Source organism: Chelonia mydas, chromosome 7, assembly GCF_015237465.2.
Source record: "Chelonia mydas isolate rCheMyd1 chromosome 7, rCheMyd1.pri.v2, whole genome shotgun sequence".
Lineage (NCBI taxonomy): Eukaryota > Metazoa > Chordata > Testudines > Cheloniidae > Chelonia > Chelonia mydas.
Genome location: NC_057853.1, coordinates 56,100,773 through 56,115,930, shown reverse-complemented (window position 1 = coordinate 56,115,930; position 15,158 = coordinate 56,100,773). Strand labels below are relative to the sequence as shown.

At 43.9% G+C, this 15,158-nt stretch overlaps 1 protein-coding gene across 10 annotated transcripts in view; it reads left to right on the top strand.

The window, feature by feature from the left end:
• MARCHF8 (E3 ubiquitin-protein ligase MARCHF8) overlaps positions 1–15,158 on the top strand; it is a 184,548-nt gene that overhangs the window by 117,539 nt on the left and 51,851 nt on the right. For all 10 annotated transcript variants that reach the window (XM_043552291.1, XM_043552292.1, XM_043552294.1 and 7 more), the window contains one exon: positions 11,747–11,797. In XM_043552291.1, coding sequence (XP_043408226.1) covers positions 11,747–11,797 — 51 coding nt within the window. The remainder of the gene's footprint in view (positions 1–11,746; positions 11,798–15,158) is intronic.

The following is a 15,158-nucleotide window of genomic DNA, read 5'->3' as shown; positions in this document are numbered from 1 at the left end:
GTGGCAGGTCTAGGGCACAGTTTTGGATGCAGCTCTGTTACTGTCTTTAATAATCTGCAGGATGGACAGCACCTCCTCTTTCCCCACCAACTCTTGCCACTGCGGACGTAGATTCTTATCTTGCCCACACCAGTTGTCCAGCAATACATAAACTCCCCATTTTACACAGGTGGAAGTGAGAGCAGAATCAGGCCCCAGGCGCCTAGGGAAAGAAAATCACATTTAAAAGACGAATAACTCTAATGGCCAGAACTGACTATTATGATGATCTTTTCCAACCTCCTGCATAACACAAGCCACTTGCTCCCAGCAGCCCGCATTCTAATAGACCACACCATATCACTGCCTGCAATAGTTCTACTTTCTGCCCAACCATAGAGGAACCTGACACCATGTGTGCATTAGTGCTGCTTTTGCTGCTAGCTTAGTGCTGTTGTGCAAGGTACTTTGTCCTGCCCGCTGATAATCAGCATTGTACAACTACCAAGGCAGTTCCTTTCATTTATTTCTCTTTTTAAAACACCTTTAAATTCCAGGGCTTCCTGTGTTTTCTAGAAAGTTCATTTGTTTGGGTAAATATTCATTTTACACCTGAATTTCCTGTATAATTAATTAGCCTGGAATTCAGAGTGATTCTATAAAGATTCCTCACTTCACTGCTCATGTTTTCTTGCTATTAACAATTTTATTTCTCAGTAGGTTCTTGTTACAGTTTAATTACATTACCCTTTAAAACAGAGGATTTACATTTTCTCTTAAATTAGTTTCCTTTCCCCCAAGAACAGTGTTTTACTGGATTTGGTTTATTTTTAAAAAATTCAGTGTGGGTCTTCTGATATTTTTAAACATTAGTCCCCTTTATTAACTCACTGATTTTTTTTTCCAAACTATTGAGCTAGAAACGTGTTAAACGTGCTTAAAAACACTTCTGAACATTACAAGCCAGATTTTCACAGAGGCCTCAATCCAGCCTTTCTGTGTGTGCAAGACAGAATCTTTGGGCCCAGTTTATCCTGGCCTACACATTGTATAGTAATGGATACCACCAGTACAAAGTGAGTATAGAATGCTGCCAGATCAGAATAGGAGCACTTTGCACTTATTTTGTCCTGATGTAGTTCATTGTTGACCTGCAGAATGACTGTCTCCTGAATATGTAGAGCAGATGTTCTCAAACTGTGGTCCATGGATCACTGGCAGTCTGCTGAGTGCTTGCTGGTGGTTCTTCGTAGAACTGGCTGGTCACATAGTGCTGACCCTTTCTTCTTGTTTCCATTTGCTTTATCATATTTTTTAGTGGTGTTTAATATCTTAAATACTTGCCAATGTCAGTTGTGCATGTAAGCAATATAGCTGCAGCAGGGATGTCGTGAGCACGTGGGCCAGATGCAATCACAAATGGGAGAGAAGGTAGTCTATTAGATGCTGTCTATTAAGATGTGAAAAAGTTTGCGAATTCTTGATCTATGATAGAAAAGATCTGTTAGAGCATACAGTCCATCCCACTGCCAAGCATTGTTTTCTATTAATTTTTCAGATAATTTGCCCCGTCTGTTTTAAAATGTCCCAATCAAATAGTCTTCCACTGTTCCCTTGTGAGGTTATTCCACAACTTAGCTGTTTAATAGTAAATTGGTGGTCTGTATGCACACATCCCATTCATGCTTAATTTATACACCAATTGTGTCCACATTTTCCATCCTTTACAGAGACAGGTGGTAGCGTGCAAAATAGTCCACCTGCCAGAGACTGCATGTGCAACATTAGGCACATGCAGGGAGAGGCCATGTTTTGAAAGTTTGGCCTGGCTATAAACTACCAACATCTGCTGGCAACTTGAGGAATTTTAAATTGCTGGTTTCCTAGAGGGTTTTTAAAACTGTGAAAGTTTAAAATAGTTTGTTGCATCACTTAGTGGCTTGCTTCGGCGTGTTGACATGTGTAGTGTACCATGAGAATTACATTAAATGTAATTACTTTCCCAAAGATAGAATATGTCAGTCCTTTCAATCTTCTATAATTACTGAGTTGTGTTGCACTATATCTCTCTTGCCTGTGTTAAATACGTGACGTTGTGAGTGGCAGTGCTGTTCCAAACACCCAGGTAAGCTTAATGCATATTGATTCTGTCGCAATAAAGGAGTATATTTTTGGATCATCTCCTTTGTAGTTCATACTTTTTGTTCCCCGAGGGGAGGATTCATTTTCTGTGTGGCATCATAAAGAAGTGCCCCCAGTTTAGGCATGCTGTCTGGCAGAAGAGAGATAAGAATATCTATAGAACTTCTTGCACATGCAAAGTCTTTGCAGTTTAGTTTCTTTGTATAAACTAGCCACATACATTTCACCATCACTACATTCATTTTAAATTTTAATGTGGGCACATGTAACAGATTGACAATCCTGGAAACTGTTTGCAGTGTTGTTGTAGCCATGTTGGAAACTGAAGTTTTGATTTATTCTTAGAACAGGCAGCATCAGTGCAGCGTGCGGGAAGCTTATGCCTAGTTCTGGGCTGAACAGTCAGGAAAGGGGGCAAAGATCAGAGGCTCGCCATTTCTCAGGGGGAGCTGGGGCGTGCAGGTTACCCAGATTCATCTGAAATTCCTGTGCACCATCTGGCAGTAAAGTAGAACAGCACAAACTAAAGGGAAACTATAGTTTTGGGAAGGTGAGGGGGATGTAAATCAAAGCTGTGGTGAATAGGGGCCTATTGAAGTCAACATTGTCACAGCTTGGCCCATTCCCCCCTTGGTCTGACACCAGTTGGTTGTGAGTGAACCCAGTTGGGTCTGGACAGAGCCGGGTCACTGTTCCTAACTCTGGGTCTCTAAGGCACACTCACAGGTGCCAGCCTTCTTTGGGATGTGGGGCTCTGCAGCCTGGCCACCTGACACCCCAAAACCAGTGCCTCTGCCCTGGTGGCTTATGTGTGTTCCCTCAGATTCCCATTTCATTGTGGGTGCTCTGAGCATCTTGATTAGAGTGCCCCAAGGGTCGGTCCTGGGGCCAGTTTTGTTCAATATCTTCATAAATGATCTGGAGGATGGTGTGGATTGCAGCAAGTTTGCAGACGACACTAAACTGGGAGGAGTGGTAGATACGCTGGAGGGTAGGGATAGGATACAGAGGGACCTAGACAAATTGGAGGATTGGGCCAAAAGAAATCTGATGCGGTTCAACAAGGACAAGTGCAGAGTCCTGCACTTAGGACAGAAGAATCCAATGCACCTCTACAGACTAGGGACCGAATGGCTAGGCAGCAGTTCTGCAGAAAAGGACCTAGGGGTTACAGTGGACGAGAAGCTGGATATGAGTCAACAGTGTGCCCTTGTTGCCAAGAAGGCCAATGGCATTTTGGGATGTATAAATAGGGGCATTGCCAGCAGATATTGGGACGTGATCGTTCCTCTCTATTCGACATTGGTGAGGCCTCATCTGGAGTACTGTGTCCAGTTTTGGGCCCCACACTACAAGAAGGATGTGGAAAAATTGGAAAACATCCAGCGGAGGGCAACAAAAATGATTAGGGGACTGGAACACATGACTTATGAGGAGAGGCTGAGGGAACTGGGATTGTTTAGTCTACAGAAGAGAAGAATGAGGGGGGATTTGATAGCTGCTTTCAACTACCTGAAAGGTTCCAAAGAGGATGGATCTAGACTATTCTCAGTGGTAGCGGATGACAGGACAAGGAGTAATGGTCTCAAGTTGCAGTGGGGGAGATTTAGGTTGGATATTAGGAAAAAACTTTTTCACTAGGAGGGTGGTGAAGCACTAGAATGCGTTACCTAGGGAGGTGGTGGAATCTCCTTCCTTAGAAGTTTTTAAGGTCCTGCTTGACAAAGCCCTGGCTGGGATGATTTAATTGGGGATCAGTCCTGCTTTGAGCAGGGGGTTGGACTAGATGACCTCCTGAGGTCCCTTCCAACCCTGATATTCTATGATTCTACGATTAACCCCTCCAGGGATGCCATGGCAGGCAAGCAAGGAACCCAGGCTTAGTAAAGGGATTTCTTAACTACAGACACTGTTACTCTCAAGAAAGAACTAGATGGTTACAGATCTTTGTAAAATAACAGTCCTGAGATTCCCCTCCCCCATCTGATCTCACCTGTTCTGCGAGTCCAAGAGCTGATCAGCATTTTAGGCCAGGTAGAGTCCCTCATGCCTTGTGTCTCTCCAGTCTCATCATCTGGTATGTGGCAGTGGAGATGCCATCTCCTTAAATCCATTTTATGACCCTGTTTGCCTTGTACCCCAGCTCGAAAATTCCAATCCCACTGATGCGAGTTGCACATGGGAAAAAAGGTTGCGCCCCTGAGGCGTGTCGGTGCTTGAGTCATTCAGAGATGATGACCCTTGATAGCTCTCTTCTTGATGGTCTTCTCTGAGGTCTCCCACACCCCTCCGTGGCAGGACAGCGTCTGGAATTGACTGACCTTGTCCAGGTTAAGTTGGCTTTTCAACACCAAACACAAAATGGAAGACAGGGTCCAAAAATGGAGGTCACAAAACAAAATGGAGTTCACAGTTTGATACAGACATATCCCACCCTGTCACAAATATCGCACCCCCAGCTAGCAATTTGGGGCAGAGGAAGACAGCCCTCTCCCAGTAATTTCTGGAGGGGGTGATGTGTTTAGGCCTACAACCATTCCTGTTTGCTATTCCTGGTCTCTCTGTAACAATTGGAGGTTATTACAGTCTGAAGTCTGTGATGTTCACAATTGTCAAGGCAACTTAAACAAACAAACAGATACAAAGTAGACTATCCTCCCACCCTCTGGTATAGCAGCTGTTGGTAATAATATATTAGCCAGCTTGTTTTGTGACCCAGCTACTATGCTCTTTAGAGCTTTCTTTGCCCATCAGAGCTTTCTGATGATGCTATGACTGAAAAAGCAAGACTATGCCCAGTAGATATGATGCAAAGTGCTATTTTCTGCTGAAGTAATAAAATGTTGAATTCTATCAAGTCACAACATCCTAGTTCAGGCAATGCTGGGAAACCTTTCTCTTAATTGGAGAATTCATTGGCTTTGGCAAAATGATGAAAATAATGCACACATCTCTTTTCCCCCAACACCAGTTAAATCAGATAATTAGATGTATGTGCATGTATTGTCTTGTTTTCTGCGGTTCAGCTATAAGATTGTAATGTGAGATTTAAATAAATGCCAGAAAATACTTGATATGAAACATAATCACAGTAAAGTACATTTCGGGAATAGTTGTGATAGGGAGATGGTGCAGGAAGTCTTTCCTTCCTCCTCCTTGCCCACCGAATGGGGAGCAACCAGACTCTTCGTGCTTGTGCTCTCTGAATCCCATTCTCCTCTCACGTACTGATTTCACAGAGGTGTGTTTCCCGTGGCTTCCTGATTCATGTCAGTGTAATTCTGAAGAGAATCAGGCCTGCTGAGAACAAGCACTAGGGAGTCAGCACAATGTGGGGAGCTCTGCAGCTCCTTGTTATGCAGTATAGCAGTGGCTGCTGCTATTGTATATGTTGTCACACAGCAGCCCCCTGCAATTATCCCTCCTCCGTGGCTGGAATGGGCCTGATTATTATAATATTAACTTTTGTGTTACTATAGCATCTAAAGACCCCAGCCAGGATCAGGTTGTCCTAGGTTGTATCATTGTCCAAGGCAATGTATAAACAGTGAGAGACACATCCAGCTCAAGAGCGCTGACACAGTAAATAGACAAGACAGACGAAGGGCAGGAGGGGAAACAGGCACAAAGAGCAGGTTAGGAGCTCAGCCAAGAATAGACCCCAGGACTCCTGATTCCCCATCCAGAGCCTTAACCAGGGAACCATGCTGCCTTTCATGGGCCTGATTCTCCTTTCACTCACACCCATGTAAATCTGGAGTAACTCCACAGAAGTTAATGGAGTTACACAATCCTAGTACCAGTGTGAGAGCAGAATCAAGCCTGTTGCTTCTATTAGCTGGTGTCCCATCATGATGGGCACTGGTATTACCATAAAAGACTCTTAAGTGTTTGGTTTTTGTTTGTTTGTTTTTTGAGGGGTTTGAGTGGTGATGCTTGCTTCTCCATAGCTATGGATTATTTTTCTGAATTATTATCATGCTGTTTTTCATCTTTGTACCCATTAGAGACTTGTTGAGGTGAGCCTTAACCTGTGGAACTCCTTGCCAGAGGATGTTGTGAAGGCCAAGACTATAACAGGGTTCAAAAAAGAACTAGATAAATTCATGGAGGATAGGTCCATCAATGGCTATTAGCCAGGATGGGCAGTAATTGTTTCCCTAGTCTCTGTTTGCCAGAAGCTGGGAATGGGCTACAGGGGATGGATCATTTGATGATTACCTGTTCTGTTCATTCCCTCTGGGGCACCTGGCATTGGCCACTGTCGGAAGTCAGGATGCTGGGCTAGATGGACCTTTGGTCTGACCCTGTATGGCTGTCCTTATGAGCCATGAGGTTTTTGGTTTTGCCTTTTTTTTTCCTTAGCGCTTGTTCCACGTAAATGGCTCTGAAGAAGCCTCTAGACCTGAAAAAAGAATGCGTGCAAGCTGCAAAGCTTGTCTCTCTCCCCAGCAGAAGTTGGTCCAATAAAAGATACTACCTCACTCACCTTGTCCTGTTGCTTTAGTCTGCTCAGCTGCTAATGCTGTGCTAAGGAAATGGTTGAATTTGGAAAGAGGACAGTGTGGCATATTGGCTTTGTGTGTATCAGTGAGCAAGAGTTGCCCCCCTAGTGACGGGCTTACTTTTGCCATCAGTGGCAGGAGATCTTCTGGCTCCAGCATTCAAGGCTGGAGTTTGGGAGCTGAGGGACCAGAGGTCTAGTCCTGGTTTTCCGTGTGTGTGTGTGTATGTATGTATGTATACGTTCCATGGATTTGTTACAGTAGGGAAATTGAAAAGTACTGTGACACCCTGATTTTGACAGTGGGCTTGTGAGTCAAGCAAATGGGAAGAAAGGCACCAAGTCTGTGATTCATGGAGTGAAATGAGCCAGAGTAGCCAACAAAGGGAGGCAGATCAGGAAGGCGGTAGGAAGGAAGAGCAGACAGCAGCAAGGAGGCTAGTCGGTGAGGTGGAGTTGGGCAGGAAGGCTGCTGCAATGGTAGGTAACAGTAGGGAAGCAGGTTTCTAAATTAGGGAAGGGGATGAGGAAAGTGAATGTGAGGACAACCTGAGAGAAGCAAGCCAGGACAATGGTGGCTGTACTCTCTGTGCACACTAATTCCTCTGTCTCCGTCCTCCAGAGCCAATCTCCAGTGGAGATCTCAGAGGAGCAGCTGGCTTTGGCTACAGAGAGGCTTCCACTAAGTCCTGCTGCATTTGCTGCTATTAAACTATGTGGGTTTTTAAGTGTGCAGGCCAGTGGCTTTAATACAGTGGGATGAATTTCAAAAGGCAGGATTCTGTTATCCCACGTACAAGGGCTGACTTGGACCAGAAAAAAAACTGCATGCTCCTTAGTGGGTGGTAATTGTACAATTTGTACAATTGTACAAAAAAGTGAACAATCGGCAGATGCTGTATTTGCCTGACCTAATGCTCTTCCTGCATTAGAGATGTAGTCACCAGCCTGGAGCATGTCTTGCTGCATGAGGAAAGGGCTCTGAAAAGGTCACTCTAACGCCTTTTTCCTACACGATAATGTTAACTGGATATCATCTTAGTCTTCTCACTGGTGACCTTTTTAATTTGTGAACAACTCCTATGATTCAAAGATGAATATACAATCAGAGGACCTATTTGCTCGGAACAGAGCAATTCTTTATTACTTTGATGCCCTTGTAATTTTTACTATCTGCTTAACGTTTATTTTCTTCTCTCAGCTACAGTGGTTGCCATTTAAAGTCAGCCCTCACCAACAGCTATTTCTGTGGTATCACAGCTATTTCCTATTTTAATGATGGAGAAACACAGCAGTTCTTTCGTATACCACCATGTGGTAAACACTGGCTTTCTAATGGCAACTGCTGTGCTTTTCCTTAATGATAAGATTTTTATCATTTTATTTGGCAAAGAAAACCAAACAGCACAGCTAGTGTCATGAAATCTCTAATTTAGAGGCACTTCTGTTGCTGTTTAATGATCAAAATCTTTTCAGCACTTTTGATAAATGGAGGAGAGCATGCTAGAGTTTCTTCTCACCAAGCCGTTATGTGAGCATTCATGATTCAGCTAAGCCCCATGTGGTAAAGAGCAAGTTGTTCTTCATGAAACAAGCTCTAACACACTGAGATGGTTTAAAGATCTCTGTGTGTACATAAACTGACATGTGCAGCAGTTGCATCAAAAGTCTCTCTGATTCAGCGTGCTTATCTCAAGACAGCCTAGCATTGCAGTGATATTCCAACTAAAGCAAGTGTGTGCTAGGGAGCTAACACTGGAGGTGTAGGTGCATGTGTGGTGACTATGTAGTGGAGAGGAGTGCACTAGAAATACCATAAATGACCTTTTTTTTTGGTGGGGGAGTGATGTTACATGAAGAAGATAAACATTCCCATTCAGTATTTCATAAGGAATTATTCAAGAGGGTTTTATGGGTTTTTTTAATTACAAGATTCTTTTAAAATCACAGTACTAATTGTATTGGCTGGTCTGAGTGGTTGAAGCCCTTTATAGGTATGTTCTGTAACAATACATCAATAAAGATAATGTGAGCAGCCGTGTCTCAGCTGCTCAGAGCATCCAGCAGATAAAATCACAATCCCAGGAATTCAGCAGCAATTTTAGTTTCTGTGCTGTGGGTTAGAGCAGATTTTTCTCTGCATCATTTATCGCATTGTGCACATATGGTCCCTGTGCTTCATCCCATTCATTCTTATTAAATTTCAACCTGTCCTTTTCAACACACCTGAAGAAGAGCTCTGGGTAACTCAAAAGCTTGTCTCTCTCACCAACAGAAGCTGGTCCAATAAAAGATAGTACCTGACCCACCTTGTCTCTTTTTAACACAGACATGCCTGTGTATTCAGTAATGATTCCTAACTTGGAACCTGCTGAAGGTAAAGAGTGGTGTTTGGGGGAGGGTTGGGGAGCACAGAGTTAGCATGAAGGAGCTTTGATCATTTCGTTTTGTCTCTAAGGCATTTGAAATCCCAGCCCTAGTTTTTAGGCTGTCAGTTGCGTGGAGTTATAGATGGTATGCCCCAGGCAGACGCTCCCTCTCAATCTCTCTCCCTAACCCACATGATCTTCCTTTACTTCACCTCCAACCCCATCGCTAAAGAGGGAAGTAAGTGTAACCCCACAGATTATGTAGCTCTCCCCATGCTCACAGGCCTGTGCCATTCTCTCTTCAGCAGAGCTTGTGAGCATGCCCCCCAACCTTGCAGCCTCATTCTTCCTTCCTCTGCCATCTCTAGTTTCAGCGAACTTTCTCTGTTGCTGTAGTCACGTTTCCTTTTGATGTGGTGATGAGATTTGATACCCAGCCACATAATGCAGTGCTTTCTTGCAGTAGCACAATCCAAGGTTAACTTCTCAAATGCCCCCGGTGTCTGTCCTCTCTCATTTCTCTTCCTGTTCCAGAGTTTCCAGGAATACTAAATTTGCATGTAATAAAAATACTTCTCCAACTCTAAAGCCAAATTTAACCAGCACATGCAACTCCCATTGAAGTCAATGATGATTTAGGCCCAGTTATTCCAGGGCTGAATTTGGCCCCTGCTGATTTTAAATTTGACCATCAGTTGCCTTCTACAAGATCTCAGTGGCTCACTGATTGGCACTTCATTGTAAGAATGTTTATTGCCATGCAAAAGAAATAGCTCCTCCTTCCTGGTGTTCTAACTGGTACATGGAGTAACATGCAGATCTTGGGGAGCTGAATTCTGTGCTCTGTATATGCAAGCGCTATGGTAACCAAGCAGTTGCCTCTTCGTGCTCACTGCTTCCCTCAACTCCTCCCCTGCCAAACAGGCATGTCTCATTGACTATGGAGAGCATGGAAGAGGAGTCATTTGCTGTCTCCCTGGCACATTGTCCCAGCTGGATGGAAGGAGGGAAGAAACAGCTGCTGGTATTTAAAAGCAGCTCAGCCCTTGCTGATGAAATCTTGTTGTCTGCTCCTGCTTCCCATCTCCCAGCACCGAGCTTTTGACCAGCACTAGGCTTGTACTCATGGAACAAGCCTCCTGGAGCATGATGGTGTTAAAGTGTGGGGTTAATGCAGGCCTGTAATCCACACCTGCTGAGGGACTAACCTGACCTTACACTGGCTTGATGTGGAATTAGTCATTAATTGTCATCTTAATTGTAGCCAATCACAACTGGCACCCTCCATAACATGCATGTAGATTTCATGTCTCAGCTGATCTATGAGTAGCTGAAATTGACCTGATTTATGTATTTCTATATTTAGGTTTACCTTTTCTCTTGGGTACAGTATTTAATGTCCCAGCCACCTGAATGGCCAGCAGCAGTGCTGTCTGGTGTCCTGTTTCCTGTCAAAGTCTCTTTTGTAGAATATAAATGTGTCTCTTTGGGAGTGAAAAGCCACATAGGGAAAGTGAAACAGTTTGGTCCCTAAGGTGTCAAACGGAAGGGCACGCTTTTGGCAACTTTCGCACCGGACCAGTGGTTGTGGAAACGGCTGATAAATGTGCCATATATTTGAGGGATAGTCTCAAACCAAAACAGCAGATCTGACCACCCCCAAAGCTTGAGGAAGTTGGATCCTGATTTGCATCTTAACTTTGTGGATTGGCTTCATGTCTATTATTTTTCTAAAAGAAAAATTTCCCTGTTGGATTCCATCCAGAACAAGCAAGCAACTTCCTTGCCAGATAAGCAGCTGTCGCAGTTTCTCGGCATTGAAATGGACATGCCCGATCACAGTCACGACTAAATCACATAACATTTAGAAAGTGGAATGGATGCGTGGAACCCAGAGGTGCGCAGATACTATGGTGATGAGCACAATATAAATACCTAATGGTCAGATTGGCAGGTGAGGAAGGTAAAGAAGCTGCATAATGTATTCCCTAGTGGATACAACTGTATGGATACTTGTGGAAACAAATACAGCACCTGATTAATTTCAGTTACATGACTGAAGGGAATCAGCAGATCTTCTGTAACTCCAGCTGTCATGGTGTTTCCAGCTCTGTGTAGCTCAAAAGCTTGTCTCTCTCAGCAACGGAAGTTGCTCCAATAAAAAATATTACCTCATTCCCCTCGTCTCTCTAATATCCTGGGACCGACATGGCTACAACAACACTGCATACATATAGTGTTTCCAGTGTGGTAATTCTCCGTGTTCCTGGAGAAAAGGCAGTTCTGTGGTATTCTGTATTATGAAATGACATGGACGTGATTTATTCAGCAGTGTTTTGTGACATAACTGGGAGCCTTTTCCTGAGTAAGGACTGTAGGATTTCTCCTGTCATGGTTATAATTCCTCAGCGGATAAGGGGGGTGGGGTTCCTTTCCAAAATAACTGCAGTATAGAAAAATGACTTTGCAATGTCTCAGAACATGAGGGCACTATCTTAATATTCCCCAATTCATGCAAGTCTTGTCTAGTTGAGTTCTGTGTGGTAATATAGCCATTATAGAGATGAAAGGGCCCAATCATACTCCCACAAGAGTTGGTGGCATAACTCAGATTTACTCCAATAGGAGCAAAATCCAATAAATATCTTCTGCTCTGGTATTTAATCTGTTTATTTTACTGTTAATATCTGGTTTAACACCTCCATCCAACAGCTCTCTGTCACTCTAATGATCCTTTTCTGTTCTCTTTCAGAATGAGAAGGCTTTGGGACATTCCATGAGCCGTTCCAGTAACATCTCAAAGGTACGGTATGCAATGGATTATAGTCTTTGGTAAATTTTGAATTTGTGTGGTTTTCTTGGTTCAAACATGTAGGATATACATTCTGTAGTAATCAATAGAAAGTGCATTTATTATAATGGAGGAAGGCACTCTGTCTAAAAATTAGAATTGTAGATAGTCTGTTCCTATGACATACCCAGGGTACAGTCTAGACTAGTGAGCAGCTGGGTCACCCCTGCCCTTAACCTGGGGTGCCCTTTACACTGCTTTGCTGCTATTGCCTCCACTCCTGGACTGCTCACAAACAGCCTCCAGCATGTAAGTCACTCCCAGCTGTTGCTGTTTGCACTTGCAGTCTGCCAGTTACACCCAAGATTTACCAGCCTGAATTATACTACAGGGTGACTCCCGCATACTCCCAGTCCCAGATTTTCTCCAGAAATGTACATCTTGTACTGCCCAGCTCTCTCCTGAACAATACAAGCTCATATAAAGTCCATCATTTTATTAATAGAAATGATATGCACAAATTTTATTGCCTCAACTGAAGTTTCCCAAACACTTCAATTCAAACATGCTGGATTAGATGAAACAATAAAACAAGTTTATTAACTACAAAGAGAGAGATTTTAAGTGAATACAAGTAATGCGGTATAAAAGTTAGAAATGGTTACAAGAAAAATAGAGATAAAACACAACTAGTGCCTGATTTAACAAAAAGAACAGGAGTACTTGTGGCACCTTAGAGACTAACAAATTTATTTGAGCATAAGCTTTCGTAGCCCACAAAAGCTTATGCTCAAATAAATTTGTTAGTCTCTAAGGTGCCACAAGTACTCCTCTTCTTTTTGCGGATATAGACTAACAGGGCTGCTACTCTGAAACCTGATTTAATAAACTATGTTAAATTCAAAGCCATGTTTTTCTCACCACATGTTCTCAACAGTCTTACTGGCTGCACTTCTTAGGCCAGAACCCCTTCTTCTGTGTAGTGCTGCTTCCTTTGTTCCTTCTGGTGCAGTGAAATGGACAGAGAGAGAGGAGGAGGAGGTGGGGGGCCATTGGGGTGTCTGCCCCTTCTTTTTATAGTCCAGTCCTCCATTTGAGAAGCATCTCCAGCTGGGAGCATGGTGCCGGGCAGACTGTGTGGACAGGAACCCCTGCTGTTTCTTTGCTAAAATGTAGATTTTCTGCCCAGGCCTCTTTTCCTGCCAATGAATAGCCACTTAGCAGGTAGTGGCCCATTGACCTTGTTTACACCTGGCTGAGGTGTCAGCTTGCCCTTTGTCTCAGAGGAACTGGTTTGGCCACTCCACAGACTTGGAATGTGTTTTAGTAACACCATACAGTGGAATCTTATAAGTTTACATACAATGTTGCTACACATATTTTACTAGAACACTAATGCCCTGCAAATTATGAGTTTTCAAATGATACCTCACAAAGCATTCCTCATACACAGGTTACCACAGTAGCGTGCAAGGGCTGACTACAGGGTTACGCCTGTCACAGTTCCTAATAATGGAATAGTGTTTAAAAAACTCATGCATGAAATACTTCTGAAAGTCATTTCTTTTTAGCCTTTTCAGAATCTGGGATCTCAGCTCAAAGGGCTGGATTGCGGGTAAAGCCACAGACGGCATTAGGGGAGTGCAGAGGGGCCATGCTGACTCAGCCAGAATTTCTTCTGGGATGGACAGGCTCCAGTTCTTCCCCCATTGGAGTAGCTGATACCAGTGGTAGTGATATGTTGGATGGAGGAGTCCTGCCATTCAAGCAGTGCTAGGACCATGTCTGTGATTGGCCCTTACACAAGTGGAGTTGGGGGGCAGTTCCTTGCAATGTTTTCTTCCTCCTGTTCTACTGCTCAGGGGCAGTCTCAGTGGAGACCTTTGGTATATCTGATGTGGTTGAGTCAGGAGGCTCGGGTAGGTGGCCATTTAATATTTGAATGCTCTGCCCTCTGCAGATGACACAGGAGAGATGATCCCTTCCCCACAGAGTTTACAGTCTAAGGACTAGATTGTCACTTTGCAGTCTGCCCTGAATAAGGGATGAAATGTAACTGCACCACCCGAGGAACAGACCAAGGCGGGAGCAATGATTGAGAGGCTTTACCAGTAGCAGGTTGCAGTCCCCTCCCACCATGCTGGCTCAGCTCTGCTGGTCAATGAACTGAGGCTGTGGGATTGGAGTCAAGGCTCTGCTCAGTCCGTGGTCCTGCCCACCCACTCCCTGGCCAGAGGAAGAAGTAGCCCCACAGAGGCGGCAAGCTCCATAGCCCTCACGAGGGTTGGGTGAATGACACGTGCCCCCATGCTCCCCAGTGTCAGGGTGTTGTCAGTTGGCTTGTATGCGTGTGTTCTTTCTGTGTACTGTCCCAGCTCTGCACACATAGCTGGTTCAGCAGACCTCAATAGTGCTACCCAGTGCTGCAAAGTGTGGGGAGGCTGGAATGCTGTTGTCACGATAGTGCTGTTGAGGCTACACAGTGCTTCTGTCCTTGGAGCTTAAATGTTATTAGTAGACAGTGCAGCAGATAGTTTAGCAGACCTCAACATTACTCATAAAGGAAGACTACAGGCATGCTTCAGTGGTGAAGGCACTTGGCCAAGTTTGTTGTCAAGGAAGCACGGTACTTGCTCCCTGGATCAGTGTCTACAGTTACGCTAACACAGGTATGCTCGTTACAGTGGACTCAGCTCAGTCAGCAGCAGGACTTTCTACTGCCCCTAGGCTGGACAAAGGCTTAAGGTGAAGTATCCCGACATTTATAGGCTGATGCAAACAACTGAAATATACAACTACACACCACCTTATGTATTTTATGACATCTCTTTGTTACCTCCCTTTGTTCCTGATACGTTGAACAAAACATCCCTATTAATCAGTCTGTCAAACCATCTTGCACTAGATTGGGGGGTATCTGTACTAACCTTGAAATGTACAGTAGAACCTCCGTTTCGAACGCCTCGGGAATGGAGGTTGTTCGTATATCTGAAGAGAACGTTATGGTTGTTCTTTCAAAAGTTTTCAGCTAAACATTGACTTAATAGAGCTTTGAAGCTACTATGTAGAAGAAAAATGCTTCTTTTAACCATCTTAATTTAAATGAAGCAAGCACAGAAAAAGTTTCCTTACCTTGTCAAATCTTTTTTATTAAACTTTCCCCTTATTTTTCTGAAGTAGTTTACGTTTAACACAGTACTGTACTGTATTTGCTTTTTTTCTCTGCTGCTGCCTGATTGCGTACTGCCGGTCCCAAATGAGGAGTGTGGTTGGCTGGTCAGTTCATAACTCTGGTGTTCGTAACCCTGAGATTTTAGCTGTAGCTCACGAAAGCGTACGCTCAAATAAATTTGTTAGTCTCTAAGGTGCCACA